Below are 19,761 nucleotides of genomic sequence, written 5' to 3'. Positions count from 1 at the left end.
GACTGAAAAAAAATACTTTTAAGCAGCGCATCTAAAATTAACTGCGCGTGTGAAAATAAATTGGACCTGATGCGCACTTAATGAATGGACTGCAAAGGGTTAATAAACATAGAAAACCAGGGTTAACTATGATAATGCACAGTATAACCATGGAAGAAGCATGGTAAAATAACAACAATACTGTGCTGAACTTATATTTTACAAATTCCACTACAAAACACACACATTTGTTGTATCAACACTGTGTTTTAATGCTCATTTTGCCAGGTTATTGTTGAACTCCAGTAACTCTGCTGATCAGTTTTGTTGAAGTGATATTACAAGTTTCTGCCTGTATGTCACACATATATTGATAGAACTGCCCCTGCAATCGATTGTATTGGCCTTCATTGCTTTACAGGAGGCCAGAAACCCCATCACGTATTTCCACGAGGATAACATGGCCGTCACAGTGGTGGACCTGTTTGCTGCAGAGACTGAGACCAGCTCTACCACCCTGCGCTGGGGGTTGCTGCTCATGATGAAGTACCCCCACATTCAGGGTGAGCGAGGGGGTACCCCTACTTTCAGGGAGAGTGTGTGACTGATTGACTGAATGAATCCTAACCTGATCACCCCCTGCCTGCCATTCAGTCCTGGGTCTCTCTCAATCAGATACACTTCTTCATATCAGTAATTGCAGTGTGTTCCTGGGTCTCTCTCAATCAGATACACCTCTTCATATCAGTAATTGCAGTGTGTTCCTAGGTCCTCTCAATCGGATACACCTCTTCATATCAGTAATTGCAGTGTGTTCCTAGGTCCTCTCAATCGGATACACCTCTTCATATCAGTAATTGCAGTGTGTTCCTAGGTCCTCTCAATCACATACACTTCTTCATATCGGTAATTGCAGTGTGTTCCTGGGTCTCTCAATCAGATACACCTCTTCATATCGGTAATTGCAGTGTGTTCCTGGGTCTCTCTCAATCAGATACACCTCTTCATATCGGTAATTGCAGTGTGTTCCTAGGTCCTCTCAATCAGATACACCTCTTCATATCAGTAATTGCAGTGTGTTTGTAAATCCCCCCGTTTAACAGACAAAGTCCAGGAGGAGATTGAGAGTGTGATTGGGAGGGAGCGCCCCCCGCAGGCCGAGGACAGGAAGAGCATGCCCTACATGGACGCCGTGCTGCACGAGATCCAGAGAGTGGGCAACGTGTTGCCCATGAACTTGCTGCACGAGGCCACAGGGGACACCACCTTCCGGGGGTACAGGATACCCAAGGTGAGACAGACAGAGTGTATAGGGGTGGTCCGGTCCACACCTTCATCATGCAAATTCCTGTTCAAATGGAAAACATACAGACTAATAAAACAACAAAGACACTGTTATGAGGGCATTGCAGTTTCTCTATGTCCAACTTCAAACACTCCTCATATGATACAATGCTGCCTCTTTATTTCACTGTCTGACTTGCACATCAAAATATCATGAAATATTGAAAACAGTGAATGGTGAAGAGCTCTTATACAGCAAGATATAGGACTGTACTGTCAACATGGCATTACTGTTTATAAACCCAGTTTGTGTATTCTCATGGGAGCACGAAGTGTATACCGAAGTGCTTCAAATAAACTTTCATATTGGAACTTCTGCCATTCCCATATTAACCCCCATGAGCTTTTGCCAAAAGGAAGATTTGCACTTATTTTAGCAAATGGTCTTTTATTACCAAATAATTCCTCTTAATACAGTAATGTAGGAGCGATATTAATGTATCCTTATTGGTATAGCTGATAGACATGTCTCATTAAATTAGATTAGCTTTGGTATTTTACCTTTCTGTAAATGTGTGTCTGTCTGTGTCCCAGGGTACCCCGGTGATCCCGCTGCTCTCCTCCGTGCTCTCTGATAAGACACAGTGGGAGACCCCTCACCAGTTCAACCCCAACCACTTCCTGGACACGCAGGGCAAGTTTGTCAAGAGAGACGCCTTCATGCCCTTCTCAGCAGGTCAGTGTGTCAGAGAGGAGCAGGGACCAGGTTAGACAGGATTGGGGCTAACCCCCCTCCACCCCGGCATTTTCACTGCAAAGGAAACTGCTATCAATAGAGCTGCAATCGGCAACCAGTTTCCTAATGGAATATAGAACAGGTAACAATCGCTACAAAGCCTTCAGATTCAGCTGAAAACATGCAGGTGCATATTATTCTACTAATACAATATATGCAATACAGAAAGTTTATTATTGAAAAGCATGTAGACAACCTGTTTTCATTAGATTCTTCCATTTCAGGATACAAATTGGTATGTGTGGCGGAGTGTCCCGCCCCTATTTATTATTATTTGTATTTTTGTTTGCGGCGCGGGTAAAAGCGCCGCGTCTTTTATTGTTATATTTAAAAACCTCGTGAGGATGCATGGCTGATCAGCTACTGATTATTTAACTAGCTGACAGTCATGCATCCTTACCAAACGCGTGCAGACTCTGGCCGGGGGATAATAAGATAATTACCAACTAGTTAAATCCCTCGGCCAGAGTATATAAACCAGCAGCACTCTGCACTCGGGGTGTGGAGTGTTCGAGAGTGGAGAACGGGAGAGAGAGAGGAAGAAAACAATTGCTAAAACGTGCTGGAGTATCCAGCACGAAACTTACTTGTTTGTTTATTCGTTCGGCCCTCGTGCCCTTTTGTTTGGTGTTTTGTTAAATCTTTTGTTTTTGTTCTGTTTATTAAATACGCTGAGTGCACCAGCACTCAGCTTCAACCGCCCATCCACTGTTTTGGTTTGAGTTACTTCCTGGTCCGTGACGTCATCCACATCACCACTGCGAGCCAGACTGCCACATATGGTGTCCTGCGTGGGACAAACAACGCCTCCAACAGCCGGACCAGGAACAGCAAAGGAAGTTTTTTTCGTGTTCGTTTTTTCAAATAGTGTTTTTTGTGTTTGAAAAAAAAAAAAAAAAATGGATGAAGTGGACGCCTATATGGAGAGGTGGCATGCGCATCAGAGGGAGTTGAAGGAAGGAGGGGCTACATGGTGCCTCGCCTGCCTGGAGTATGGGCACCTCCCTGAGGTGTGCCCATATGAAGACCCCCTCTTTGTGCAGGCCTTTGATCGAGGTGAGGTGGAGACTGCGGAGGAGTGGATCCACCTGAAGGCCATACCATCGCCGCAGGTGGATCAGGAAACCTGCCTCACCTGCCTCAAAGGGGAGGAGTGGTGCTTTGCCGTCGGCAAGGTCGGGCACAAAGCACCCGACCAACCCCCTCCATGGCAGGAGGTGGAATTGCTGGTCCCGAAGAAGGGAAGGAGGGGCGGTGCTAAGAAGGCAAAGAAGCCCGCACGTCCTGCGCCTGAGTGGGAGGAGCCCGAACGTCCTGCGCCTGAGTGGGAGGAGCCCGAACGTCCTGCGCCTGAGTGGGAGGAGCCCGAACGTCCTGCGCCTGAGTGGGAGGAGCCCGAACGTCCTAAGCCCAAGAGGGGGGAGTCGGTGCATCCACAGCCCAAAAGGGAGGAGTCGGTGCGTCCACAGCCCAAAAGGGAGGAGTCGGTGTGTCCACGGCCCGAAGAGAGGGAAGTCGGGGCTTCCACAGCCCTAGGACCCAAGCTGCAGTCCCAAGAGCCAGAAGGGGAGGAGTTGCAGGCTCAACCCCCTGAATTTTTCTGGGGGGGAGAAGGGCAGGATGCTGGTGTTCCCCAGCAGCCTCTATTTATGCTGCTGAAGGGAGCACGGCACACACCAGCCCAGCCGCCACAGCAGAGGGAGCCAGCACCGCCACAGCCTCCCTCTGAGTGGCCAGCATCCGCCCCATCGCCTCTGCCTCCACCACCACCACCAGGAGCAGAGCAGCAGGAGCTGCTTCTGTCTCCACCATCACCAGGAGCAGAGCAGCAAGAGCTGCCTCTGCCTCCGCCACCTCCACCAGCAGAGGGTGAATGCCTGCTGGTTCCGCCTCCACCGTCGTGGGAGGACTGCTTGCCCCTCCCACCTCCACCAGCAGAGGGTGAATGCCTGCTGGTTCTGCCTCAACCGCCGTGGGAGGACTGCTTGCCCCTCCCACCTCCACCAGCAGAGGGTGAATGCCTGCTGGTTCCGCCTCCACCGTCGTGGGAGGACTGCTTGCCCCTCCCACCTCCACCAGCAGAGGGTGAATGCCTGCTGGTTCTGCCTCAACCGCCGTGGGAGGACTGCTTGCCCCTCCCACCTCCACCAGCAGAGGGTGAATGCCTGCTGGTTCCGCCTCAACCGCCATGGGAGGACTGCTTGCCCCTCCCACCTCCACCAGCAGAGGGTGAATGCCTGCTGGTTCTGCCTCAACCGCCGTGGGAGGACTGCTTGCCCCTCCCACCTCCACCAGCAGAGGGTGAATACCTGCTGGTTCCGCCTCAGCCGCCGTGGGAGGACTGCTTTCCCCTCCCACCTCCACCAGCAGAGGGTGAATACCTGCTGGTTCCACATCCACCGTCATGGGAAGGACTGCTCCTGCCCTGCCTCGCACCACCCAGGGATGCCTGCTTCGCATCGCCTGGGGCTGCCTGTTGCTCCGCATCACCTGGAGAGCCACCAGCTACAGAGAACGAGGGAGAAGTGGAGCTCCCGCTGCCGCCTCCATGGCCAGGGGCTCCCCTCCCGAGTTCACCTCCCGAGGGTCCGCTGCCGCTGCAGTCGCCTGGGGTCGCCAGGGATCCTGCTTCGCCTGGGGTCACTACACTGTGGTCAGAGCCCCACGGAGGGGAACTGCTGGCCGTGAAGAGGAGGGGGGAGGTCAGGAGACCAGCTCCCCCAGCCGCACTTTCGCGGCAGGAGTTTGGGTGGTCAGAGCCCCACGGAGGGGAACTGCTGGCCATGAAGAGGAAGGGGAAGGTCAGGAGACCAGCTCCCCCAGCCGCACTTTCGCGGCCGGAGATCATGTGGTCAGAGCCCCACGGAGGGGAACTGCTGGCCGTGAAGAGGAGGGGGGAGGTCAGGAGACCAGCTCCCCCAGCCGCACTTTCGCGGCAGGAAATACTGTGGCTGGAGCCCCATGAAGGGCAGCTGCCAGCCATGAAGAAGGGGGGGGAGGTCAGGAGACCAGCTTCCCCCGCAGCAATTTCGCTGCAGGAGAAAGGGTGGCCGGCCATGAAGAAGGGGGGGCAGGTCTGGAGACCACCCCCAAAATTTTTTTGGCCAGAGGAGCCGGCCGGTGCGCGGGCCATTGGAACGCTACGGCTGTTTGGGTGGGAGGAGGACATCCCACCGTGGCCGCCACCTTTGGTCCGCTGCTGCCCCTGTTCCTGCGCCGGGACTGCTAACCGGGACTTTGGGGACTAAGGGGGGAGGTGGCCGAAAAGGCCATGTGTGCTGCGCACAAGGGGGGGCATGTGTGGCGGAGTGTCCCGCCCCTATTTATTATTATTTGTATTTTTGTTTGCGGCGCGGGTAAAAGCGCCGCGTCTTTTATTGTTATATTTAAAAACCTCGTGAGGATGCATGGCTGATCAGCTACTGATTATTTAACTAGCTGACAGTCCTGCATCCTTACCAAACGCGTGCAGACTCTGGCCGGGGGATAATAAGATAATTACCAACTAGTTAAATCCCTCGGCCAGAGTATATAAACCAGCAGCACTCTGCACTCGGGGTGTGGAGTGTTCGAGAGTGGAGAACGGGAGAGAGAGAGGAAGAAAACAATTGCTAAAACGTGCTGGAGTATCCAGCACGAAACTTACTTGTTTGTTTATTCGTTCGGCCCTCGTGCCCTTTTGTTTGGTGTTTTGTTAAATCTTTTGTTTTTGTTCTGTTTATTAAATACGCTGAGTGCACCAGCACTCAGCTTCAACCGCCCATCCAATGTTTTGGTTTGAGTTACTTCCTGGTCCGTGACGTCATCCACATCACCACTGCGAGCCAGACTGCCACAGTATGTTACTGTCTTACAGCTACTTTACTAACCCTGAAGTCTGTGTGTGTTTGTGTGTGTGTGTGTGTGTGTGTAGTGTAGTGTAGTGTAGTGTAGTGTAGTGTGTGAGTGTTGCAGTACGAGTCAGTAATCCTCTGACCCCCCCCCCCCCCCCCCCCAGGTTGGAGGGTGTGTCTTGGAGAGACCCTTGCCAAGATGGAGCTCTTCCTCTTCTTCACCATGCTCCTGCAGAAGTTTCACTTCCGCCCGCCCCAGGAGGTCAGCTCTGAGCAACTGGACCTCACCCCCACCCCTGGCCTCACCTCCGGCCCCCAGCCCTTCCAACTATGCGCCCTGAGCCACTGAGAGACCCTGTGATACTGCGACCCTGCCTTACTGCATCTGCTAGACCTTACTACAGCCACTGACCCCTCACACTGGACCCTTCAGCCACTGAACTGCCAGGATTCTGTCACCACTGAGACCCTGTGATACTGCGACCCTGCCTTACTGCAGGGATTTTCCCCAGTTGAATTACAGAAACTGCACTTGGGTAAATGGGTGTGTCATAGTTTGCTTTTATAACAAATGTTTTCATCTTTCATGAAAACAATTAGCAGCTAGAATAATGACAGTGATCTATGAAATTCAATGACAAGTTTTGGAGTTGTTTTAAGAATAAATTAATGGGTATTGTAGTTGTGAATTCTAATCGATATATATATATATTATATATATGTGTATATATATATATATATATATATATATATATATATATATATATACACATATATATATACACATATATATATATATACACATATACATATATATGTATATGTGTATATATATATATATATATATAATAATGTATATGTATATGTGTGTGTATATATATATATATATATATACACATATACATATATATGTATATGTGTGTGTGTATATATATGTATATATATATATGTATATATATATATATATGTGTGTGTGTATATATAATATAATACATACATACATACATTTTTAACAGCCGTTTGATAAAGAATTAAGTATGATTTTGTAATATCCTGTTAATTAGAATTCATGTGGATTTTATTTGAAATATTTACTGACTCATATTCACACAAACAGTTACCTTTTGCTTGCATTTTCATATTATTTAATCTGGTCACTTCTTAGTTCTTATACAAAGATAAATTCTAGACACTTGAGGAATGCTTGCTTTTACATGTAATTGATATTTACACTGAAGCTGAGATATTATCTGAATGTTATTTAGCAGACAGGCTAAAATAATTGAATCTGTTCAGTCTTGAACAAAGAAGACTATGCGGTGATCTGATTCAAGCATTAAAAATTCTAAAAGGTATAGACAATGTCGACCCAAGGGACTTTTTTGACGTGAAAAAAGAAACAAGTACAAGGGGTCACAAATGCTAGATAAAGCAGCATTCATAATAGAAAATAGGGGGCACTTTTTTACACAGAGAATCATGGGAGTCTAGAACCAACTCCCCAGTAATGTTGTTGAAGCTGACACCCTGGGATCCTTCAAGAAGCTGCTTGATGAGATTCTGGGATCAATAAGCTACTAACAACCAAACGAGCAAGATGAGCTGAATGGTCTCCTCTCGTTTGTAAACTTTATGTTCTTATACACCACTAGAATTTAAAAAAAAACCGCAGACATATTGAAATTTATCGCAATAAACAAGACAGATGAGATTTATGTAGATGTTGCTCTGTTGGGAAACCCAAGTGTGCATGAGATTGAATGAGTCTGAATCTGAAGAGGAAAACTATTGAATTCTGACGATATATACAGTGCCTTGCATAAGTATTCACCCCCCCCCCCTTGGACTTTTCCACATTTTGTAGTGTTACAACCTGGAATTAAAATGGATTTAATTAGGATTTTTTGTCACTGATCTACACAAAATAGTCCCTAATGTTGAAGTGGGGAAAAAAATCTACATATTTTTCAAAATTATTTACAAATAAAAAACTGAAAAGTCTTGATTGCATAAGTATTCACCCCCTTTGCTGTGACATGCCTAAATAAGCTCTGGTGCAACCAATTGCCTTCAGAAATCACATAATTAGTTGAATGGAGTCCACCTTTGTGCAATTAAAGTGTCACATGATCTCAGATTAAATACACCTGTTTCTGGAAGGCCCCAGAGTTTGTTAGAGAGCATATCTAAACAAACAGCATCATGAAGACCAAGGAGCTATCAAAACAAGTCTTGGATAAATTTCTGGAGAAGCACCAATCAGGGTTGGGAAAGAATATGGAAAGAATATGGCACAACCGCGACTTTGCCTAGAGAAGGCCATCCACCAAAACTCAGTGACCAGGTAAGGAGGGCATTAGTCAGAAAAGCAACCAAGAGGCCAATGGTAACTCTGAAAGAGCTGGAGAGATCCACAGCTGAGATGGGAGAAACCGTCCATGGGACAACTATAACCCGGACGCTCCACAAAGCTGGGCTTTATGGAAGAGTGGCGAGAAGAAAGCCATTGCTGAAAAAAACCCATATCAAATCCTGTTTGGATTTTGCCAAAAGGCATGTGGGAGACACAGCAAACATGTGGAAAAAGGTTCTCTGGTCTGATAAGACCAAAATTGAACTTTTTGGCCTTAGCGCAAAACGCTATGTGTGGCGCAAAGCCAACACTGCTCATCACCCTGAGAACACCATCCCCACAGTGAAGCATGGTGGTGGCAGCATCAGATTATGGGGATGCTTTTCATCGGCAGGGACTGGGAAACTGGTCAGGATTGAGGGCAAGATGGATGGAGCCAAATACAGGGAAATTCTAGAGGAAAACCTGTTTCAGTCTGCAAGAGACCTGGGACTGGGGCGGAGGTTCACCTTCCAGCAGGACAATGACCCTAAACACACAGCCAAAGCTACACTGGACTGGTTTAAAAACAAGAACCTGAATGTCTTAGAATGGCCCAGTCAAAGCCCAGACCTCAATCCGATTGAGAATCTGTGGCAAGACTTGAAAATTGCTGTTCACCAACGGTCTCCATCCAACTTGACAAAGCTTGAGCAATTTTGCCAAGAAGAATGGGCAAAAACTGCAGGATCCAGATGTGCAAAGCTGGTAGAGACTTACCCAAAAAGAATCACAGCTGTAATTGCTGCCAAAGGTGCTTCTACCAAGTATTGACTCAGGGGGGTGAATACTTATGCAACCAACAAATGTCTTTTTTTTTGTTTAAGTAACTTTTGTGTCACAATAAAAAATATTTTGCACCTTCAAAGTGTTAAGTAAGTTGTGTAAATCAAATGGTAAAAAGCCCAATTAAATCCATTTTAATTCCAGGTTGTAATACTACAAAATGTGGAAAAGTCCAAGGGGGGTGAATACTTATGCAAGGCACTGTATATATGTAACTGAATATGAAATGCTTTTCAGTCTATCACAGACAGTGATTACATCAGCTAAGGGTAACAGTTAACCTTCAAACTTCTGAACAACATTAGACCCCATGCCTAGGCCATCACCTCTGATAACAATGGCTCTGTTTTGATCTTATCTTGGGCTATAGCCTATCTGTTGTCCTACTGAGCTTTCTGATAACACAGCTGTAAAATGCACCAGACACACCCCATCTTCAAGCTTGTACAAATCCTGTATACATATCTAATGTAACTCTATTTGTGTTAACAGTCTTTGCTGACTCTTCCCTTGTATGCATTGATTAAAATATCTGGAGCTGATAATCAACCTGAATCCTGAGTCTCTTTGGATAGCGGAGAATAAATAAGTAACTGGGTATTCCATAATGCAAATAACATCTTTCTCGCCACTGTGAAGCACAAATCTGGTATGGATACCTCCTGTTAAAAATACAGCACTCCAGTCTTACCTGATACTGTTGCAGGTCTAGCGAGGAAGGGTCTGTGTGATTTCAAGGCAGACCCATTTGTGCTGTCATGATGAAAATGGGCAGTAATATTTTACTTTAAAATGCAATGAACAAACCAAGAATTACAAGAAGTATAACGAATCAAGCAGATGAAGCCACTCGGCTCCGCCTCGTGCCTTGCAACGCACCTGGGGCGTGGTGATAATAGAGTATATCACACACCCTGAAGCCCTACTGCTTACATACAAGCATCCCCAGGGTATTATAACTCAACTGTATTATTACAAGCTCCGTACATTACATTAACTATACAAGCATTCCCAGGGTATTATAACTCAACTGTATTATTACAAACTCCGTACATTACATTAACTATACAAGCATCCCCAGGGTATTATAACTCAACTTTTTTTTTAAGCAATTGAAGGTGTCGATGTATCTCTGCATTTCTTTTTTAAACATAATAACATGTGTTTTATTTTCTAACCATGTCATTTTCATTTTATTTGAGTCTGGCGTGAAAAAGGTGTATTCGGCGAGAACAAAATGCAGGTTCAAATAGGATCAGGTGAGATCAATGCACGTCGTTTGTGAACTCAATCAAGATAATGAGGGTAAAAAGAAAGAACTTACTTTGGTAATTAGTGTTTGATTAAGAAAGCGAATCGGCTCAAAATATGTTTAAAGGGACATCACGTGATCACAAATAAAACCAGAAAACTAGAAGCCCTAATTATAATGCTGCAAATCATTCCAAAAAATCAACAACCTTTACCTTGATGAAGTCCTTCTGAAGCCACGCCCACTGTGTGTGCTGCTCTATTTAAACACTGCCCAAACCCAGGAGCGTTATTCTGAACGCTGAGCTAATTCACAGAGAGCCCAGGTGTCAGTGTTCCTGACAAACATGTCTCTGATTAGCCTGCTCCTAGCACACACCGCCACGGTGTCACTGGCTTTAGTTTTAACTGCTTTTATATTTTTATACTTTTACTCGAAATCCTCCAAGTCGTCTAATTACAACTTCCCCCCCGGCCCGCCGGCTCTACCTGTTATTGGGAACCTGAACATTTTGGACCTGCACCAGCCACACAAAACGCTGAGTAAGGTGAGTGGCACTGGGGACCAGGCAGGGCATTAAGATCAGGATTGAAGTGGGTAGTTTGGGAAGGTTTTTACTGATTTAACATCAAGGCTTTAGAAATTGAAAAAAATATTTTATTGGCCTTAAGTTTAGATATTTTAGAAGTATTGTAGGCATCTGTTTTTGGTTCCTTTAGCAATGACACCTGTAAATGTACAATGCAAAATGCATAACATACAGACTGACAAGAACATGCATGCACGCGTTCGGCGTTGATAGGGTTCCCACCTGTACGGGTTTGACCCGGACAGTCCGGGAATTGCGTCTGTGTGTCCAGGTGGCAGGAATTAACAAACCCGGACGCCCTAATGTCCGGTTTTAAGTGAACCGCATAAGAAACACCAGCCTTACTTTCAATATCTTCTTTTACATACCGTATAACGGGGCATTTTGGAGTGGAATTTATTTTAGCTTCATTGTCGGTTTGGATTGGATCGCCAGTAATCCTTCCACCAATCAGAGTGTGGCATACAGTGTGCGATTTCGCCCTGTGCCAGACTGGTGGTGTGCAGCACAGGTTAAAGAAGCGCGCGCGCTGGACACTGGAAAGAATGTGTCGGATGTCATGGCAACTCGAGTGCACTCAAGAGCTCCCGGGTTAGCCTGAATTTTCCAAAACTCTAGTTAAGGCGCAACGCAATTTGGTTAAAATTGTGTTGCTCCAGTTATTACTTGAGCTGGACAAGTTTCACTCCTGTTATCGCGAGAGGTGGCCAGATAGTAACCAGGTAACCAGATTACTGTATATTTTGTATGGGGGGTGGGTACTTGTATGATTGCTCTCTCTTGGATTAAGCAATTTTGTGGGTTCGTTAGTTGTTTTTGTTGTTGTTTTTTTTAACAAGGGGTTAATTAAGTCGCAGCCAAAATTATTTGAGATTCTTGTTAATTCTGTAACAATGGTGCAAATTTGCTTTGGATTGTTGTTATCGGTACGTGTAGATACTACTGTCCACCGTGCAGATATCGCAAAGTCCTTAAACAACTATGTTGAAATTAGTTCTGCACGTTATTAAAAAAGCTGATTATGCCAGTGCTTGCTTGTCTATTAATGAGTTTTAAATGAAAGCGTTTTAGTTTCGGCTTTGTTAGTTTCCACACGTGCAACACAGTCCTACAGTTCCCGTGATACTGTGATCATTCCACTATGCTGTGTTAATGAACTATAGACTGAGAGTTAAGTGTACTGCAGTTAGTAATCCTTTCCAATTACTGATATCTTCAAATTGAAGGGCCATATAAGAGCGATAAATATTGTAAATCATTTTTAGGACTTTCTTGTTCTCAAAGTTGCTGCAGTGATATTGTAGATGTTATACAGTTAAACAAACAAAGTAATTTTACGATAATTATCTGGCAGCCGTTTACTACTTTGGAATGATGGTTTCTATATGTTATAATTAATCTTAAATGTAGATATTAAATAGGTTGCATACTTTTATTTAGCAGTTTACTACTGTGGAATGCTGGTTTATATATTTTAGAATGAATGTTAAGTTTAGTCATTTTACTATGGAATACATTCATTTTCAGGTTAGTGTCTACGATTTGTAAAAGCTCATATGTGCTTAATTATTAGTTCATTTACACCAAGTATTAAACAGCAGAAATACATTAACAAGTATTCCTTAAGCTTTCAGAATTATAACTTCATTGAGAATTTTACTGTGCAAATACAAAATATACATATTCATTAGGCAAGATAGCTTCTGTGTCATGGAGCTCCTACAACCTTTTGAGAGAGCAGGAATTGACAAATGCTCAATCACTCCAAGCTGAGTTCTTATTTTAAATGTTAACATACCAGCTGCTAGGATACCAACAATGGTAAGCCTAGTACAGAGTAAAACAATAAAACCATATTAAATATACTAAAACTGGCTACCTAACTGTGCCCTCACTTTCTCGGCATATTTCTAGAGACAAATCAACTATTAACAGATACCAAGTGTTTTCCGCAATAATATTGATCCAGGCCTTGTTGGACTCGGACAGTTCTCACGAACAAGTCAATGGTTCTTTCACAGCCGTAATAATGGGGTCAGTAGCACAACAGATGTGTTTGTTTTTAAATAGTGTTCAAATTGCTGTTTGAGAGAGCAGGCTAGGGCCGGGACCTGATCAAAAAAAAAAAAAACTGACGACCCACCAATCACACTTTACAAAACAGAATGTTCTCGCTTTTTGTTTTTGTAAATATCCAATTTCTCCTACTCGTAAAACCAAAAAGCGATAACATTCTGTTTTGTAAAGTGTGATTGGTGGGTTGTCAAAGTTTTGATCCGGTCCCGGCCTAGGAGTCAAATGTGGAGAAGCTGCTTTGTGCTGAAGTTGACATGCTGGTGACTGAAAACCTGTATAAAGAGGAAAAAATGAAATAGGCTTAGTTTTTTTTTTTTTTAATCTATATATTATATCGTTGCTCATTTTTACAGAGCCCAGAGCTGCCACAGCCCAACTAACACATTGATCGGAGAATTCAATGTAGCTGGAAACTGTTAACACCCTGAACCTACAGGAGTTGCTTGAGCTCTGTGAAATGAGGGAGCTCTAGTCAACTCAAACCCTCCCCACCCCAGCGGTGCTTGGCCAATTGGGTGTCTGTGGGCAGTTGACCAGCCAGGGCAGATGCCAAAATGACATCAAATTCTAAGCTAATTCGGCATCTGCCAACCGCAGTTGTGCATTTCGAACTTCCCAGGCATTTTGGAAACTCCCCGATTTCGGCATCGGTCCATAACATTAAGATCATGTAATCAAAAACTACAAAATGATATCTCAAGTCTGTTGGTAGCCATAATAGTAGTACAGTATTTCAGGTTAGAATTCAAAATGTCACATTGATGAATTGGTACTGATAAATATAATGCAAATGTCACAAAATGCTAATATAGAATACATTTTTAAAAAGTTTGGCTACCTGGCAATTGTTTCATGATGCATCAAACAAAAAATTATAAAAACTGAAGGTACCTCCCAGCTCCTACCGGCTGCTGACTTCAGAACAACACAAGAATTCGTAGCTCTAGCCAAAGGAGATTCTGAGCAGCACACACATGACTAACATGAGAGCAACGGGCTGGCAGAGAGGAAAATCCCTGTCATCCTCACTGGAACGATGGGAAGATATTTTTAAAAGCGCTTTACAAACCTTTAGGCAGCGCAGCATCCAAACAATGGAAGAGTTCTGGGAGCAGCACAAATGTTGGCACACATTTTCTTAATTCACTACTGACGCTACGCCACTGTAATGAGTGGAACTTGCCACATAAATGTGAAGTTGTAACAAGTAGACAAGCTTCCCTGCTAATGCTTTGAGAGTCAACGCTCCTCCTTTTCTCTCTCCAGCTCTCGGAGACGTACGGCAATGTGTTTACCTTCCACATGGGTCCCAAGAAGTACCTGGTTTTGACAGGCTATGAGGCGGTCAATGAGGCTCTAGTAACCCAAGCAGACGACTTCTCGGAGAGAGGCCAGACGCACACTACAGAAATATTCTCTAAAGGCGGGAATGGTAAGAGGTTTATAAAGCCTGTTGCTGGACTGGGTGTAGTTTGAAAAAATAAATTTCTTGAATACAATTGTTAGTATGAACTTCATAGGAAAAAAAACAATTGATGCCTAAATATCAGTTCTTTGGGGAAAAATATATGAATTTGAAGACTTATGAGCTTTTCCGCTTGTCCTGTTCTTGGTGACACTCCAATTCTCTTAACTGAAGCATTTTTCTTGTTTTAGATTAACTTTGTATCATTGTGTTGAATGTTAAATCATCAAAGCTGATCCACCAGAGTGTAATTATTAACCTGTCCCCCTGCCACACTCTGCCCCTAGAGGATGTAGGAAATACCTCATTGTTTTATGTGGTGGTTCTTACTGCTGTATGTCTTGCATCATTGATCTCTGTTATAAGATCAGGTTATATATTGTAGTCTTGGACCAGGCTGCAGGCAGCTCCAGGTTGATTTTGAGTTTCAGGCTGGTTTCATGGTGGGAACGTTGTATCACTGTAGCAATGGCGCTGTGTTCATGTTTCCCGCAGGTGTTGCCTTCGGTAAGGGGGAATCCTGGAAGGTGATGCGTCGATTCACCCTCTCCACTCTGCGGGCCTTAGGGATGGGGAAGATGACCACTGAGGACCGGATCATCGAGGAGTCCCAGAGACTGGTGGAGGTCTTCCAGTCCCACAAAGGTGATGACCAAACCAAGAGCAGAGATAAAGGGTTGACCCTCAGTGGCCACAAAACACAGACCAGACCCAGATTCTGCAGCTGTGTATCCCCCCCCCCCCCCCAAGCCTGTTAAAGTTTTAACAAATCGGTGTCCGGTCTGTGTGTCACATTCTGCTCTTCTCTGTTGTGACTTAGTCAAGTAGTGCCTTCCTCTGAAGAAAGAAGGCTAATGTTTCGGCTACTGCTTTCTTGTAGTGCCATAAATACTTTCTTCTGAAGGCACTAGCAGAAGCGTTTCTCTACTTGCCCTTGTTTCTATAGTTTTATGATTCTTAAGCTTTTGACGTTACAGATGGCTTTTCTTGTTCTCCCACTCTAAGGCAAACCCTTTGACCCCCAAATCATCATCAACTCTGCTGTCTCCAACATCATCTGCTCCATCATGTTCGGAGACCGCTTCGACTACAGCGATGCACAGTTCCTGAATATGCAAAGAATTCTGAATGGGAACATGAAGCTCATTGTGAGCCCCAAGACACAGGTACAGTGTAGTGATTAGAGAATCTATCTGCTGCATTCAGGTCTGATTTTATAAAGCTGGAGTCACATTAATGAAATCTCACCAAACCACAGTGTAGAATTGTTTTTACACAGAATTTAGACAACAGTGAAGGACACACAACAGGAGATGCGTTGCTAAGCAACTAACTGAGCAGGTGGGCTGGTCGGCGCTGAGCTGGCCGGGAGGTTTGGTTTGGCTAGGGGGGCATGCCCGGGAAAGCTGTGCAGAGCTCAACAAGCGTCTCCGCTACAGCTCGGTGCTGCTGCTGCATGGCCATTGCTACACCAATGGGCGCTAGGGCTACCATTGCTGTTGATAATAAATCTGTGTGGCGTGTCAACACCCAATGCCCTGTGTCTTGTTCAGTGTCTGCCTCAGTCTTGTAGAGTGAAGATCCACGTGTGTAACAAACCCCCCTTTGGTACAAGCACATAATTGTAATGCTCTGTGTGATAGTAGACTGCAGCAAACTGCCTCCATATGCGTAATTGAGGCTGTATCTTTGTCAATGCATATTTATTCAATGTTTTATTTTTTCCTCAAATTGAGGGTAAGAAATTTAGGCTGCATCTCTAAATTGGAAGGAATACGGTAATTGAACTGAATTTGCATTACAGCCGTTCGTTAATTAGTTTTCAGCGCATTTTAATGGCATGTGTGCAACACACAAACCTGTTTTTTTTTTTTTTTTTTTTTTTCGCTGATGAGCTCACTCCCCACTTCTACTGATACCTCCAGGTCCCCTTGATCCACCCAGCAGACCTCGTGGCATTTGTTACTCCATGCTGGAGTTATTTGCTACACCTGTCACGGGGTCCCTTTTAGCTTAAAAGGAAATAATGTCCATGTTCCTATGTAGCAAACCACTTTGCAAATATTTACAGTGAATAAATACAAATAACAAAATATACATCAAGAGATCCAAAATAACTGACTTTCAAAATAAAATGTGTAGATTGTACTGTACGTCCCTATAGCCCTAGTTTTGGGATATCGCAGCAAAAGTCTGTCAACTGAGCTCTTTGGTAGAACTGACTGCTGATGGAAATCGGCCCTCTTTTATACCTGCTTAGCCCCTCACACTTTACAGGTGCACCTCATTCATTTTAATAAGCTTGTTGCCTTCAAGGTAAAGAACCCTAAATATTTAGATTTCCAGAAAGCTTTTGCAAAGTCCTGCATAAAAGATTAATTCTCAAACTGAACGCGACTTACAATCGTAAGCAAACAGTTCTAGCTCCTTTTTATCCAGATCAGTTATAGCTCCTGAACACGGACTTCAGTCCGAGGACAACGAGCACGACCTGATCCAGCTGTTACATGGACCCCTCCAGGACGTGGTGTCCCTCCTATAGCTCCGGCAGGCATCAGATGAGGACTCCCTTCACTGCACCCTGTGCTTCTATAGCCGAGGGCTGGCCATCCCGGGTGGTGGAGGAGCTGACATCAGTATCTCGGGATCAATGAAGAGCTGTCCTGCTGGAATGATTTCTGTGTGGCCCGGGGTCACTGCACAGTGATGCCAAGCGTGCTGCAAGAACGGGTGATGAATATGGCACATGAGGGTCATCTGGGCTTTGTTAAGCTCAAGTAATGTTGCCGGGACCTGCAGGCTACCATCCCCAAGCTGATGGAGGGGTAGAGAGGTTTAACTAAACCCTCAAGAATGGCATTCAAGTACGTCTAGCTCAAGGCTGTGCATTCCAAACGGCCCTACTACAAACCCTTATGTACTACAGGGTAGCCCAGCACAACACACTACCATCGGGGTCTCGCCAGCACTGTTGATGACGAGACGTGAGCTACAACTGCCATTGGACAGGATGGAGCCAACCGCACATGAAGCAGAGGTTCGACAGAGTACACGGAACAAGGCCATCTGTAATGCAGGTCCTGGATTGTGTCAGAGTGAAGCGGCCTCGCTGAGGCAACAAGCTGCAATCCTTTTGGTCCTGCCCACTTCGTGTTGGCCGACGGCTTGGACCAGCGAGCTTTCAGGTCCAGGATGGGTCTAGGTGGCATGCCAGCAGGCTGAGGAAAGTGTTGCCCTCTGCCAGTGAGGGCATGATACACGTGTGTGGGCGAAGAGGGTGGATGTATTCCCACCACTGTTACCTGAATCCTGCATGCTGTGCATACTGGTTTTCCCTCCTCCACTACAAAGCCGCCTTTTTTACAACTGTTTCCTGTGCTGAACACCACACAGTTTAAATGACAGCGCCGCTGTCAAGATAATGATTTATACCACTCGTGGCTGAATTTCTGTTGGTTATTTTTGTTATGAAAAGTTCAGAGACTAGAGCTTTTTCAATTCGACCTTGTGTAGAGAAGGGGTCTCCAGCCCTGGTCCTGGAGAGCTACTGGGTCTGGTGCTTTCGTTTCAACCGAGCTCTGTTGCATAATTGCACAAATTATTGGTTTCATTAGTCAAGATTAACATGTGCTCTGTATCTTCAGCCACTGATGTAAAGAAATCTATAAAACCTGCAGGATTGGGGCTCTCCAGGACCAGGGTTGGTAGATCCCTGGGGTAGAGTAATACAGTAATCCTTTTAATAGAGGATCATTACAGCCATTTTCACCATTAAACTCTCCCTCTTCCTCCTTGTCTTTTCAGCTGTATAACGTGTTTCCTTTCCTGGGCTTCTTCCTGTCTGATCACAAGAAGATTGATACAAATCAAACAATACTGCAGGAGTACTTTAGAAATGCATATAAGGATTGTAAAGACAGTGTGGACAGCAATGACCTGAGGAGCTTCATCGACACGTTCATCTCCAGGCAGAGAGAAGAGGTAATATCAGCACAGCAGAGCCTCTATCAGGGACCAGCAGTGTGGTCTTAGTGCATTAAAAGTGCAGTTTTACTGCCTATCTAGTGGAAAAGCCTTCACACAGTGAAACCAGCTCAATATCACTCCTGTTAATGGTCTGAATATAATGGGAGTGAATGAGGATGCACTCCTGATCATATCACTTTGATCATTATCAAGACTAGAGAGTTTACAAGGTGCTGTACAGAACTGAACAGTTCAGATATAGAAAGTAGCACACTATAGCATGGACACTGCAGTGTGTGTGTTACCATCTACATATACAGTACAGATTGCACAGTAACCAACACTACTGCAGCAATGCTGCCCTTATAAAGGGTTCCTATAGTAGAAGCATAGCAAAGTGTAATATAGCATAGGGAAGCATTGTAAAGAATAGTGAGGTGTGGTAAAGCATATTCATAAACATGGCAAACCAGGGTAAACTATGATAATGCACAGTATAACCATGGGAGAAGCATGGTAAAATAACAACTGTGCTAAACATATTTTACAAAACACACACGTTTGTTGTATCAACACTTCAGTGTTTTAATGTTCATTTTTCCAGGTTATTGGTTAACTCCAGTAACTCTGCTGATCAGTTTTATTGATATTACAAGTTTCTGCGTGTCACACATATATTGATAGAACTGCCCCTGCAATAGGTTGTATCGTTTAGTCACCAATGCCCTTCATTGTTTTACAGGAGGCCAGAAACTCCAACAAGTATTTCCATGAGGGTAACATGGCCGCCACCGTGGGGAACCTGTTTGGTGCAGGGACTGAGCCCACCTCTACCACCCTGCGCTGGGGGCTGCTGCTCATGATGAAGTACCCCCACATTCAGGGTAAGCAAGTGGGTACCCCCACTTCAGGGAAAGTGACTGAATGAATCCTGACCTGAACACCCTGCCTGCCATTCAGTCCTAGTTGATTTATTTGGAAGGTGAGGGGCAGTGGCTGCAGGCAGAGAGCATCAGTATTGAAATCCTAAAAACACTACTTTCTCTAAATGATTTAAAAGAAAGCCTAAAACAAATTAAAGCAGACTGCAGTTAAATAATTTTGTTTCTGTAAAATCGGTGAGCTCTCCCTCCTCCCTGACCGAACATAGCCTGTCCCACACACCACCTCTCCTGGAAACTCTGCAGGTCATTGAAGAGTTTAAAATGGGCAATCAACCTTTAACCCTTTGCGGTCCTATGTCAGACTTGGTCCGACATGGCAATTTTCCCTTTCCGGTCCAATGTCGGACCCTGTCCGACATCATCAAAGACGCAAAAAACAGGTCTCTAGTCGTTTTTTCT

General features: G+C 44.8%; 2 protein-coding genes across 2 annotated transcripts in view; both read left to right on the top strand.

The window, feature by feature from the left end:
• LOC117972122 (cytochrome P450 2K4-like) overlaps positions 1-2,059 on the top strand; it is a 39,943-nt gene extending 37,884 nt beyond the window's left edge. Inside the window, exons 14-16 of the mRNA XM_059000496.1 lie at positions 401-542; positions 1,083-1,270; positions 1,858-2,059. Coding sequence (XP_058856479.1) covers positions 401-542; positions 1,083-1,270; positions 1,858-2,034 — 507 coding nt within the window. The 3' untranslated portion in view covers positions 2,035-2,059. The remainder of the gene's footprint in view (positions 1-400; positions 543-1,082; positions 1,271-1,857) is intronic.
• Positions 2,060-10,495: 8,436 nt separating this feature from the next.
• Positions 10,496-19,761, top strand: part of LOC117972121 (cytochrome P450 2K1-like) — a 37,675-nt gene continuing 28,409 nt past the window's right edge. Inside the window, exons 1-6 of the mRNA XM_059000495.1 lie at positions 10,496-10,869; positions 14,254-14,419; positions 14,948-15,097; positions 15,458-15,618; positions 18,257-18,433; positions 19,161-19,302. Coding sequence (XP_058856478.1) covers positions 10,669-10,869; positions 14,254-14,419; positions 14,948-15,097; positions 15,458-15,618; positions 18,257-18,433; positions 19,161-19,302 — 997 coding nt within the window. The 5' untranslated portion in view covers positions 10,496-10,668. The remainder of the gene's footprint in view (positions 10,870-14,253; positions 14,420-14,947; positions 15,098-15,457; positions 15,619-18,256; positions 18,434-19,160; positions 19,303-19,761) is intronic.

This window comes from Acipenser ruthenus, chromosome 25 (genome assembly GCF_902713425.1).
Source record: "Acipenser ruthenus chromosome 25, fAciRut3.2 maternal haplotype, whole genome shotgun sequence".
Lineage (NCBI taxonomy): Eukaryota > Metazoa > Chordata > Actinopteri > Acipenseriformes > Acipenseridae > Acipenser > Acipenser ruthenus.
The sequence above is the reverse complement of the archived record's forward strand: the minus strand, read 5'-3'. Positions and strand labels throughout refer to the sequence as shown.